This window comes from Corvus hawaiiensis, chromosome 5, assembly GCF_020740725.1.
Source record: "Corvus hawaiiensis isolate bCorHaw1 chromosome 5, bCorHaw1.pri.cur, whole genome shotgun sequence".
Classification (NCBI taxonomy): domain Eukaryota; kingdom Metazoa; phylum Chordata; class Aves; order Passeriformes; family Corvidae; genus Corvus; species Corvus hawaiiensis.
Window position 1 is genome coordinate 39,159,405 of NC_063217.1, and position 12,303 is coordinate 39,171,707.

General features: G+C 37.2%; 1 protein-coding gene across 4 annotated transcripts in view; it reads right to left on the bottom strand.

The window, feature by feature from the left end:
* CLCN3 (chloride voltage-gated channel 3) overlaps positions 1-12,303 on the bottom strand; it is a 65,962-nt gene that overhangs the window by 14,666 nt on the left and 38,993 nt on the right. For all 4 annotated transcript variants that reach the window (XM_048305380.1, XM_048305381.1, XM_048305382.1 and 1 more), the window contains 7 exons: positions 9,918-10,075; positions 8,860-8,959; positions 7,041-7,228; positions 6,286-6,408; positions 4,774-4,980; positions 2,139-2,219; positions 413-958 (listed from right to left, as the gene is read on the bottom strand). In XM_048305380.1, the coding sequence (XP_048161337.1) occupies positions 413-958; positions 2,139-2,219; positions 4,774-4,980; positions 6,286-6,408; positions 7,041-7,228; positions 8,860-8,959; positions 9,918-10,075 (1,403 nt within the window). The remainder of the gene's footprint in view (positions 1-412; positions 959-2,138; positions 2,220-4,773; positions 4,981-6,285; positions 6,409-7,040; positions 7,229-8,859; positions 8,960-9,917; positions 10,076-12,303) is intronic.

The window sequence follows — 12,303 nt, forward strand, 5'->3', positions numbered from 1 at the left end:
ATTTATGTGAACAATGAGAAGAGTGGATACAAGAACTACAGTCTATTCTTCTTCCAAGTAACAGGACTAGGGAACCTGAGTGGTTATGCTTGAACGTTGCTCTTGAAAACTTCAGAATCATTCCTTCTTGCTGAATTAGGCCCATAAAAACAGCCAGCCATCTACACAGTTACTGCTCCCTATTGCACGTAGCACGTTTCTATTCAGCTGAACAAAGGACTATTCTGAATTTAATTAAAATTAATGCTGTTTGCTACAAGACCTGCTTATTAACCAAAAGTAAAAAGGCCTTTTTTTAAAAAGAAATAACAAGAAAAAAATAACCAAGCTGGTGGCTTTGAGAGATGGAAAATGAGAAAGGCTATAATTAAATAATCACAGCAGATGACACAGCTACTGCATTCACACTTACCTTGATACCAAAGGTGAAGACTGTCATGATTATTTTAAATATGAGTGCTAAACACAACTGCCATATAGCTGAATAGACTCCAGTGCCTGCTGGACGGTCAGGAATATCATCTACTATTTTGCTTGCATTCATATCATTTCTGTAGTCACAGAGCGAGGAGGATTCTAATGGCCCACAGTCTGTGAAGAGCTCCTTAATAAGCTCACTGGTGTTTAGCCTTGTATATGGATTAGGAAACGCAATGACAGCTGTTATTGCTGCAACAATAATGACCTCCAGGACGGGATACTTCCCAAATTTTGTAGATTTGCGTCGGCGACACCATGCAATATTTGCTCGGATGAAAAATGCTCCCCAGAGCCCACCAAATACTCCCAGAAGAATAAAAGGAAGCAGTTCAAAAAGGTACCAAGGAGTGTGATATTCCACATAAAAAAGAACTAGGCGGCTATTACCAAAAGGATTGATGGATCTTAAAACAAATGCAGCTACTAAAGCAGCAAAAAATGATCTCCATAAAGTTTTCAGTGGGAAATAGTAGCTGACCTGCAAAGGACAACACATGAGAATTATTAGTGACTCAATTAAAAACCTGGAAAGACAGGTTTATGCATGTGTTAGAATACTGCTGCTCACATGATACAAGCTAAAAAATTATTCCTATCACTTGGAGCACTGGCACTCCAGCAGATCCTACATTTTTAGAAAGCTCTACAACTCATATCAGATTTAAAGTCAATACTACAGCAGTGTTGAAACCACTGCTGTTTTAAGACTATCAGGAAATGATGCACTGCAATTTGTGCTTAAAGCTGCTCTGTTTGTGTCTCTTATTAGCCTTCATGAGAACCAGAGCATATATCTGGTTCTGCACACGCAGATATCCTCCTAATATTTTCACATCTCCTTTCAACCTACATTGAAAGGGTTCTCACAGATCTGTTATTTTTACGAAGTATGATTAAAACAAACAAACAAAAAGAATTAAAAGGCCTCAAAACAGAACATGCAATTTCATTCTTAAGCCCCACATAGCCTGATTAGAATTTCAAGACAGTTTTCTTCTGCATCTTTTTTTGGCAACAGAGGAATTCCTCAAAATTCCCTAAGAATATAACAGAATTATACATGAAAGAATATTTTCCCTCCTTTTCAATTCAGAGATTTTTAGGGTTTTAGTTGTCTTTAAAAATGCCAGTGATAGAAAAAACATTTTTATATATCTTGAAAATGACAATTAAAACTAATTTAACATAAACCATTTCTTGGAGAAGAGAATTTGGTTGCCTTGGAGGTAAGTTTTTATGGTTATATTTACCCTTTTAATAATTATCATATTCAATTGTGTTTAGTGTCTGAAACTTTAAGTAATGTTTAAAAACATGCTTCACAAAACTGTCCAATAAGTTTCTAAAGCCTTTTTCAAAAATGAACAGTAAGGGCCCTATTTCTCTTTATTTTAGAATAAACTCCAGGACTGAAAAGCTGCTGTGTCTCTATCTGTATGTAAACTCAAATTATTAACAGACTCAGCCCTTCTCCAGAATAAAGCTGACATTCCTTCCAAAAAAAAAAGAAAAAAATAACTTTAGGAGTTTCCTTGTAACAGGACTCTTGGCTTTGAAATATGGGTCCAAAAATAATTTCCTTCTTAGGAGTCTGAGATTATTTAAACTAAGAGAGATTTTAAAAAATATTTATCCTTCAGTGCTATCTCTTGACATACCTCCTCCAGACTGAAAAGGACTCCACCAATTGGGGCACCAAAAGCTACAGAAACTCCTGCTGCTGAGGCAGCTGACAACACCTAGAAAAGAACAAAGGTGAGGGTTTTTTTGCAGTCTCTTATATGTTTTAAACATGAACAAAAGAATCTCAATACAGCTATCAGTTTCTTCTATGTTTCTGTTAAGGATACGCACACTTAGTAACAGAAAAGCATGTGGAGAGTGGCCACACCAGCTAGCAATCAGGTACTAGATGTGATGAAGCCAAGAGTACTGCTCAAAGTTCAGAGCTGAAACTGGCCAGTGTTGAGTAAGATGAAAAGAATGACTTTTTAAAGTACATTAATAGCAAGAGGAGTTCTAAGGAAAACATTGAACTGATACTTGTTGAAGATTGTCATCTGACTAACAGGGATGAGGAAAAACACAGGCATACAATGTGGGTTTTGCCCCAGTCTTTTTAACAATACTGATAGACCTTGGGCTGCTTGGTCCCCTGAGTCAGAGGACCACAAATGTGGGAACAGTGACTTGCCATCTGTGGGCACTGAGATTTTAAGGGACCAGCTTTGCAAGGCCATGGAGCCTGATGGGATTCTTCCTGGAGTACTGAAGGAGCTACTGGATCCTATGGCAAGACTCCTCTCAATCATTTACCAAAGGTCTTGGGAGTCTGGGGAGGATCCTGCTAACTGGAAGTAGTCAGTGTAAGCCCCATCTGTATCAAGGGTGTGAGGGAAAACCCAGAGAACTAGAGACCCATTAGCCTAACCTGAGCTCCTGGAAAATTACGGAGAAGATTATACTGGGTGCCGCTGAAAGGGTTTTAAATAATAAAGCAATCATCAGGCACAGTCAACATGGGTTCACAGAGGAAAGGCTTGTTTAACTAATTTGGTGTCTATGATAAGGCCACCTGTCCAGTGGATAAAGTGAAGGTGCTGGATGTAGTTTTCCTGGATTTTTGTGAGGTTTTTGATACTGCTCCTCTGGACAAGATGGCTAACTGTGGGATGAGCAGGTCCACGGTGTGCAGAGTGAAGAATCAACTGAATGTTAGGACTCAAAGAGCTGTAGTGAATAGGGCTACATCTGGCAGGTGACTGCTCACCAGCTGTCAGTTTGTTCAATATATTTATCAATGACCTGAATGTAGGAATTGAATGCACCGTGAGCAAATTTGCTGATGATACCAAATTGGGACGCTCTGTTGACTCTCTTGAGGGACAGGAGGCCTTAAAGAAGAATCTAGATAGGTTGAGGCCCTGGGCAATGATTAATGGGATAAAATCTAATGAGTAAAATGCTGCCCAACTAGGATGAAGTAACACCAGGCTCAAGTCTAAACTGGGAGAGGAGTGGCTGGAGAGCAGCCCTGCCAAGAGGGATCTGGGGGTGCTGGTCGGCAGCAGCTCAGTGTGAGTCAGCAGGGTGTGCCCTGGAACCCAGAGGGCAAAACCCCATCCTGGGGTGCATCAGGCACAGCACAACCAGACAATGAACAGAGGTGACTGTCCTGCTGCATTTGGCCTTGGGGTCCTCACCCTCAGTGCTCTGTGCAGTTCTGAGCCCCACATGTCAAGAATCAAAGAACAAACTCCTTGGTTGCATCCAGACAAGGGAAACAAAACTGGTGACAGGGATGAAAAGAGTGTTGAGAACTAGTTTGGAGAGAAGGAGGCTAGAGCAGAGATCGCCCTGCAGCCCGTGGCCAAGCCCATGGTGACACAGGTTGTTTCCCTGCACCCCATGGAGGACCATAGCAGAGCAAGCTCCTGGCAAGAGTCATGGCCTGTGAAAAAGAGCCCAAGCAGGAGCAGGTTTCTTGCAAGCACTGCAGCCTGCAGGTGATCTAGGCTGGGACAGTCCTGAGTGGCTGTACCCTGTGGAAAGGACTGTCTCCCATGGATGGGGCCCCACAATGGAGCAGAAAAAGAGTATCAAGAGGAAGGAGCAGCAGAGACAAAGTATCCCCTTGTGCCACTTTGGGATAAAAGAGTTAGGAAGGAAGCCGAGCCTTTCAAGAAGGGACAATGGGGGCAAGATATATTCCGTTTCGTTTTTATTTCTTCCTACTCTACTATTGGCAGCCAAGTAACTTCCCTCAAGTCTAGTCTGTTTGGCCTGTAATGGTAATTGGTGTGGAATCTCCCAGTCCTTATCTTGACCTCTAAGCTTTTCATCTTACTCTCTCCTGCTGTCCTGCTAACACAGAGGGGCAAGATAACCGCTTGGCCACTACCAAGTCTAACCCACCACACTCTCATTAACAACATTGAACTGAAACAGGGCACGAAACACTGTTGTCACCAGGAACACTTTGTTCACGGGTTCAGAGCACTCTGCTGTCCTCACAACTGAAGACACTCATCAATTACCAAAATGTAGACACAAGCACAGAAAGAATTTAAATAAAATCAAATGGTCACCGAAGTGGAAGAAATACAAACTGACTCTGCCATGGAAATTATTTACCTGTGAGAATGCTTGGGATAATACATTGTTTTTAACATAATAAACAACTAGTGATAATCACTAAAAATTGTCCAAGAGAACAAATACCATCTTTTAAACAAATCAATGTAAATGCACTGATATTCAATGCATTATGCAAATGCTTTTTCAAGAACTTACCTCTCTTTTTTTAGCTTCATTTGTACTGTATTTTGGAAAGAGGTAGGAAAAAATATTCCCACAGCAGCAGGCAACATGTACCAAAGGACCTTCTTTTCCTAAACTCAAACCTGATGCAACAGCCAAGACTAAAGTAATTGTTTTTATCATCAAAGTCCACTTCCCCAAGTATCCTCTGATGATGAAGCCGCTCAAAATGGTTTTTATCTGGAAGAAATAAAAAGCTGTATCTGTTACTGCATTTTTCAATTTTCAGAAAATAAATCATTCTTTAATTTTTGCTGCAGAACTTCAAAGCTAGCCTTTTCAAATTCTAACTTATTCACACTTTAAAACATGCATCATTCATATTGCTACACTGAGTCTGTTTGCCAGAAGCTTTCCACTTGCAACTTATACTGAAACACTGGACAGTAACATACAACTACATTATCAATTACATTTAGTAGAAAATTAATCTTCAGCAACTTCTAAGACTGGATTCATTAGTTTATGATGTCAATTATCAAGTGAAGGCAGAAAACTTCCGAAGGAAAAATAAATCTGCAAAAACCATACTCAAGGTCTTCTATTGTAGCAATATCCCATTTGCACCAATAACACCTGTTTTCTCTTCATGTTTTACCATCACTACACAAAAATCAACAGTAGATTTCTTCCCATAAAGATGGAAAAGATCAGCGTATCTCCACCAAAAAAATGTGCCACTTGCCAAAGGTATTACTGTGCTTAACAATGCTATATTATTAGCCTGGAAAATATGGCCATATACAGGAAATAATATATAGTTATCATAGGACAGCACGTCCATAAATAGGATGTACACGAAACACTGGGCAGCTGTGTCTAGAAAGTAAAGGTAGCTAAATTTGGAAACCAATTTAAGATGAAATTTCTTCTGGAATAATGACCCAGAACTACTCCAGGCTTAAACAGAAGCAGATAAAAAAATATTTACAGAAAAACTGAAGAAGTGAGACTGACCAAAATTTATTTGACTTTGGATTTTTCTCTCCCATTCTGTGGATAGTAGCAGACAGCAATTTTAAACAGTGGGTTTTTGAGGATATTACACATTTTACATTGTGACTGTCCATTGTTTTGTGCTACCAAGGCAACTAAAGCCATTGCAACAAGAGATTGATTGCTCTATCAAAGGACCCATATTGTGTCAATGAATCACTGCTCTCTTATCACCATAAGGAGGGTGTAGATTAGGGGAGGTTTGGAAATCATTCTTCAGAAGTATACTAATCCAAATGCTTCCTTAAAAAGTGGTCCTGACAGAAGCAAAATCTACTAACCCGGGAGATTCTTTTGAATTTGGGGCATTTTCTCAGAAACAATTAGCATAATTACATGTTTTCAATTTGAATGCTTGTATTAATATACTTCTTGAAAGGCACAGGGTACTCCTTCTTGCCTTCCCCCTGACCCAGTAAGGCAGCACTAATCTACACATTAACACGAAACACCTATAACATATATATATATATTTTAGTTAGACCTCACCTCAGGTATCCCTGAGCCACAGGCATAGGGAGCAAATACCTTCACCAGAGAAACTGCTAAGAAGGCAAAGCTCAATGCCCAGAAAATGTACATTATGTAGTTCATTATGTATGAACCTGGGCCCTAAAAGAAAAAACAAAAAGTCAGAAAATAGACTTGACATAGGAGCAAAATCACTACTTAAAATAATCCAGAAGTACTCTTGCTCCAAGTACATTTATACACACATTTTGAGGCACAATAATTACTGCCGAGAGAGAGTTTTGTTGGAAAAGCATAAAGTCATGACACCTGCACATTAGCATAGACTGGGTTATAAAAGGTAGAAAGTGTTCTAACACTGCATCTTGAAAATAAAAAATAAACATAGCACAGGTATATTTTTAATAGCTATTAGCTGCTAAAATCTAGTGAATACTGAATATATCTTCCTTATTTTAAAAAAATGTATTCTTAGTTATCAGAGAACACCATAAATGTATTTAATTTACATACAGCTATGATCAAGAATAGAAATTCTCCCATTATTAAGAGTTCTATATTCTCATAACTTCCTTACATTTGCAATACTCCAAGGCCCCTTGCAGTTCATGAAATACACATTTATTACACTATAATCTATTAATCCATTCAAATGCTGAAAAACAGCACAGACAGTACAACCCAAATTCATGTTTAGAATCCTAACCTTAAGACCATTATTTTCTTTCCCTATTCAGCCAAGCTGTTGAACAAGACCATCAAAGAATACTCACTTCTGCTTGCCCAATTATTAGTTCTGCCCATGTTTTCCACTGCGGACATTTATCTCTCTCTTCAAACGTGGTCTCATTTGAACCCCAACAACACTGTTCATGGTTAAACCACAAAGCACTAAGGCAAATGCCTTCCTTTAAGTCAGTCATCCAGTCAGCAGCTATGTCAATTAATCCTGCCAATGCCCCTGTTGTAGAAACAGTTTTGTATTAATGTTCTGATTAACAGAAGTAACACACACAGCTAAAATGAAGGAATGTGCTTGTATTAACTGATGTAAATTGTGATTACAGAAAACTTAGTTAAATAGACATTTAATATACTACTGACTTTGAGGATTATATCCTGTTTTCATTATGGTAAGACTAGTATTTGCTGAAGAATTGAGTACTTTGTATACTTCCCAAGTTAAATGAGATTTTTTTCTTGCTTTTTTTTTTTTTCCCTATGCCACAGTTCTCCAACAGTCCACTGAAACCAAGGAATTAAGAGTAGAAAGAGAACTGTTACTTTTTTGTGATGGAGCAGTTTACATGGCACCAAGCCTGCTAGAGAGAGATGGGTTTCACCTGTCTAAAAGGTGGAAAAAGATTTTAGTCCATGAGTTGGCAAGTCAAAAGCAGTGTTTCAGCAGAACAAAATTTCAACCAAATTATTAAAACATGTAAGATCTCCTTGTGACTGAAATCAAGGTTGTACCATTTAAGATCCACTAGACATACAACAGAAGGCATCTGAAACTGAAAAACCTACCAAGGTTCAAGACCCGAATTTGCTCACTTTGTTGCTCAGAAACACAATAAAGGAATTTTAATAAACAGCAGCTTAGGGGGTTGAAAACACTACACTGCATGTTCCCACTGAAATTATCAGAAACAATTTCAAGTAATTATACACTCCTGGTTTGTGCATCCAGAAGTATATAAACATGCTACAAACTTTGCATATATATTAATTTATATGTGATTTGTGAAAGTGATTATGTATATACTTAAGCAGTAGTTATACTGCTACCCATGCTTTTTAATAGGCATAGCCTTACTCTACAACTAATTTTCCTAACATTTAATCTAAAATGTCTGTTTGAAATACTTTTTTTTTAAAAACTTGACACAAAGTTTGTGACCTTTCCTTCCCACAGATTTTGGTCCCTTCGAGCTATACTGACAGAAAAAGCAGCAGCACTGCCTTACAGTGGGGCCACAAACTATTGGATGGTTTTAGTTGTTCTGGTGGTTTGACACCCACCACAGCTGTAAAATTCATTCTAAAATACATTAAGAAGGAAAGAGAGAATTGAAGTATAGGTCAACAAAGTCTACCTGTTAAAGTCAATGTTTTCTGTGGAAAAACCTCTGTCAAGGTATGACATAAACATATAGCTAGACTTCACTCATGCATAAGCACATGTTTTAAAAGAAAATGTGCTTACCAAAACTACACATACACCAGAGATACTTTTACAATCAACACTTTCACAAGAAATCCTACAGGTAAAAACCAAAATTTTTCAGAAAGGGAAAACAAAAATCTCAATCACAGGATTAAAGAACATTGATAGTTTAGTAGGTGGAAGTTCAAAAATGTTTGAGAAACTCTCTAAATTCAGTGAGGATTTTGGTTCCCATTTGATCAGTAAACCCTCACCTCAAAATGTTGAAGGCTGTAAATCAAGATAGTCAAGTTTTTTCTTCCCTTATGGAATTATCGTAGTAGACTGAACCAGCTCTTAGCTGGTTTGGTGGGGAACAAAGGAAAAACACAGTAACTATACTTGCTGACAAATACAAGACAAGAATCCTTTGTGCTTTCATTTACCTGATGCCAAACCAGTTAGTGTGACTACCAACCATCCTGACCATGCATCATACAAACTTTTTATCATCTCCCATGCTGATTCTTTCTTCTTGCTGTTAATCTGCAAAGAGAAGTCATTGAGAGTTGTATGTATTTCTGTAATATGGATGACATACAAATTGCATGATGCAAGCTGCAGGCAAATAAACCCTCTCTTGAAACCACAAGTGTTCTGCTTGTATTTAGTGCGTACATAGATACATAGTTACATAGATAAACCAGCTTAATTATTCAGACATCAAACAACTGACAGAGAAACTTATATTTGTTTAATTTAAAGAACTAAAATCCAGGACATGCATTATTAGGATAAATGAATACTTTCTATGACACACACCTAAAACATGAATTGTAACATTATTTCCCTCCTATGGATTAAATATTTTCTGAAGCTCAATTAAACTGTTAGCATACTAATAATAAGCTATTTCATATGATTCAAATATAAACATCTTTACCTTTAGACTAAAAAACACATAAAAGTAAAATAAAACAAAAAATTTGATAACTACCCTATAATACTTCTAGACAACTATTAGTAATGACATCTGAAGTTATTGTACTGAAAAAGTTGCTCTTCCTATTTTATCCTTATTTACTTTGTGCACTTAGCTGCAGTGGCACAGACACACTTGTGTCAGTATAAAAGCAATATAGATCACTCTTCACTTTTCTGTACAAATACCACCAAAACCACTATTGTACCATTACAAATATATCTACACTGGAAAATAGCCTTAAATATACTAGCATGCAAAAAATGCAGTACTGTAAAAATGGTATTTGGGTGACAGGGACCTATTCCCAATCTATTAAATTACGGCTTCCTTTCCAAGTTATAATAATGCTTCAAGACTGCAGGTATCAACTAAGCACTGCTTTTTAAACAGTATTCAAGTAGTTCTAGCTGATGCAACTATGTACGAATTTACAGGACATGCATATATTTGTATGTGTTACGAAACCAGACCTTAACTCCAACATCCAACCAAAAAAGTACTGTTATTTATCTCAAGTACCCGTCTATGCCTTTCTCTGTCTTTGCACTTCTCTCGAACCCAGTCAATGGTATGGAAGTCATCATATGTTCCTACTCCAGGAATCGGCTCATCCAGAAGGTCCAGTAAATGTGTTGAACTGTTGATATTTCCTCCATTTGTCATTGTATAATGAGTTCCTGCAGCAGACAAACACAGGAAAGAATTAATTCTGTGATAAATGAAGCATTCAAACTATGCTCATGACACAAAAATTTCTGAACAACTAATTAAGACACTTTCCCTAGTATGCATATTGTATTGTCATTAGGTCTCTCAATGTTACATGCTACCCCTTTTTACTGTCATTATAAGAGAAATTTGCGTATTAGTGACGTTGTGTTTCCATTGGCTAAATAGGAATGTACTAGTCAAATTATTGTTCGGTTTTGTGTAGTACACACTCCAGAAAAACTTCAATAGAAGCAAGTGGAAAAAAACAGCACCTCTGACACACATTTAACTTAAAAGTTTATTTCAGTTTATGAACTACTGGAGGAAAATCTGTTTGTACAAAAACAAAACAAGGATGATTAGCTAGAAAGTTCACAGTACCTTCATATGTTACCAGTTAATTCTAAATATACATTCCATTGACTACGAATCTCTCCTACACATCTAAACCAGCTACAAAAAGCAACAAAAAGCCAAACAGATACTCATATTTTGGTTTTACTTATTTTTTCAGGTAAGTCACAGAATAGTCCTCGGTCATGAAAAATTTGAAATATTGTATTAAGAAAATATCTTCTGCCAATTTTTCATCACTAGCTAGTTTCTTCACAAACAGCTTGCAGAGCAATAGCCCCACAAATATTTATTCACTGATCAGAGTAAGAAGAGTAAGAGGGGTACTGAGAATTTTTCCATCATTCTCTCTCCATCTCCACTCTCTCTCCTTTTCCATCTTCAAAAGTGATAAAGTTTTACTTTTTTTAAGCTTTCAAATGTCATAAGTTCTGTAATATATTGGCTTTTTTTCTTAGTTCTCACTTGTTTGACTAAGAACAAAATAATTTGCCCAACAGTATATGGCACATCACAGTAATCTCTATTCATAAAGATGTAGGCCCAAGTTGACCAAGATTTCTATCAGTTCAGACAGACGCCAGAACTCATTTCACTAGATTGACACTGGGATGTTTACAGGTGGGGGTTTTTTTAAGCTGGGTTTTTTTCTTGTTTGGTTTTAATTCCAGGCTTCTTTAATTGAGCTTCTTGGTATTGTCAGCAGAAATTTACAACTAACCAAAAGACCAAAGCAAACAAACAAAAAGCTTGTCAAAGGACTTACCTGTAAACTTCCAAATGCTACAAATGCTGAGTTCACCAGCCCAAGCCCTCACAACAATTCATAATTAGCTTTACACATAAGTAAAATGTGCCTTTTCCCTTTAAAAATGTGAGTTCTAAGATCTAGAAGAAGCAGTGTGACACCTGGCATTACACTCGGACCAAAGTTGTGTCTCAGTCATCTACTGCTTAAGACGTTGTGTTGATGCCTGCTATATAACACATTGTTTATTCAGATATTTTCTTAGCAGTGAAAGACAAAACGAGAAAATAATACAAAATTAGTATTAAAATAAAATGCAATCTATAATTTTCAAGATACACAAACAACTATTACTACAAATTCTATAAAGATTAAAAGAAAAGTACAGAAGACAATGCAAATGTAGCAGACAGCTCCCCTATAACACCAATACCATTTTCTTACGTGGGCCTGGCTGCCATCTTTAGCTTAATACTTTTTTCCCCAGTTTATGCCATAGTAAATTCCCCCTCATATATTTCCCATAGCTAAGCCCTCTAAATCTCTTCCCAAAGCTGCTGGTCTCTCTTAAGGCAGACATAAAGAAGCATTACCTATGCTTCCATTAATAAAAGGCTAACAACAACAAAAACAACAACAACAATTTAAATCAGATTTGCTAATAGAGGTGATTGTGAAAATCTTGCTTTAGGATAAGGGATTAAATTCTCTTTCCATTTCCAATTACCCCAACTAGAAGTCTAAGATACATGTCTGGCTAGCTGAAAGGGCAAGGTTATCTTGTGGAAGAGATAATAACAAAATTCACACTGTAATAACTAGTTCAGCTCTCAAAATTAAGACAGTAATAGAATACATTATTAAAACATTATTTTTACATGAAATCAACTTCTTTTGCAAAGCCAGGAGACATAAATTAACCTCACCCACAGCTTAATTATTAATCTCCTACAAAGTTACAATGCGATCACACAGTTTCCTGAACCTAAGTGAGTAGGGTAGGGCAAAAGCTTGTCTTTGTTCTGGAGGAGTTGGTTTTATGCCCTGCTATTTATGAAGCAATATCAAACTACAAGGTTACAATGCAATCCT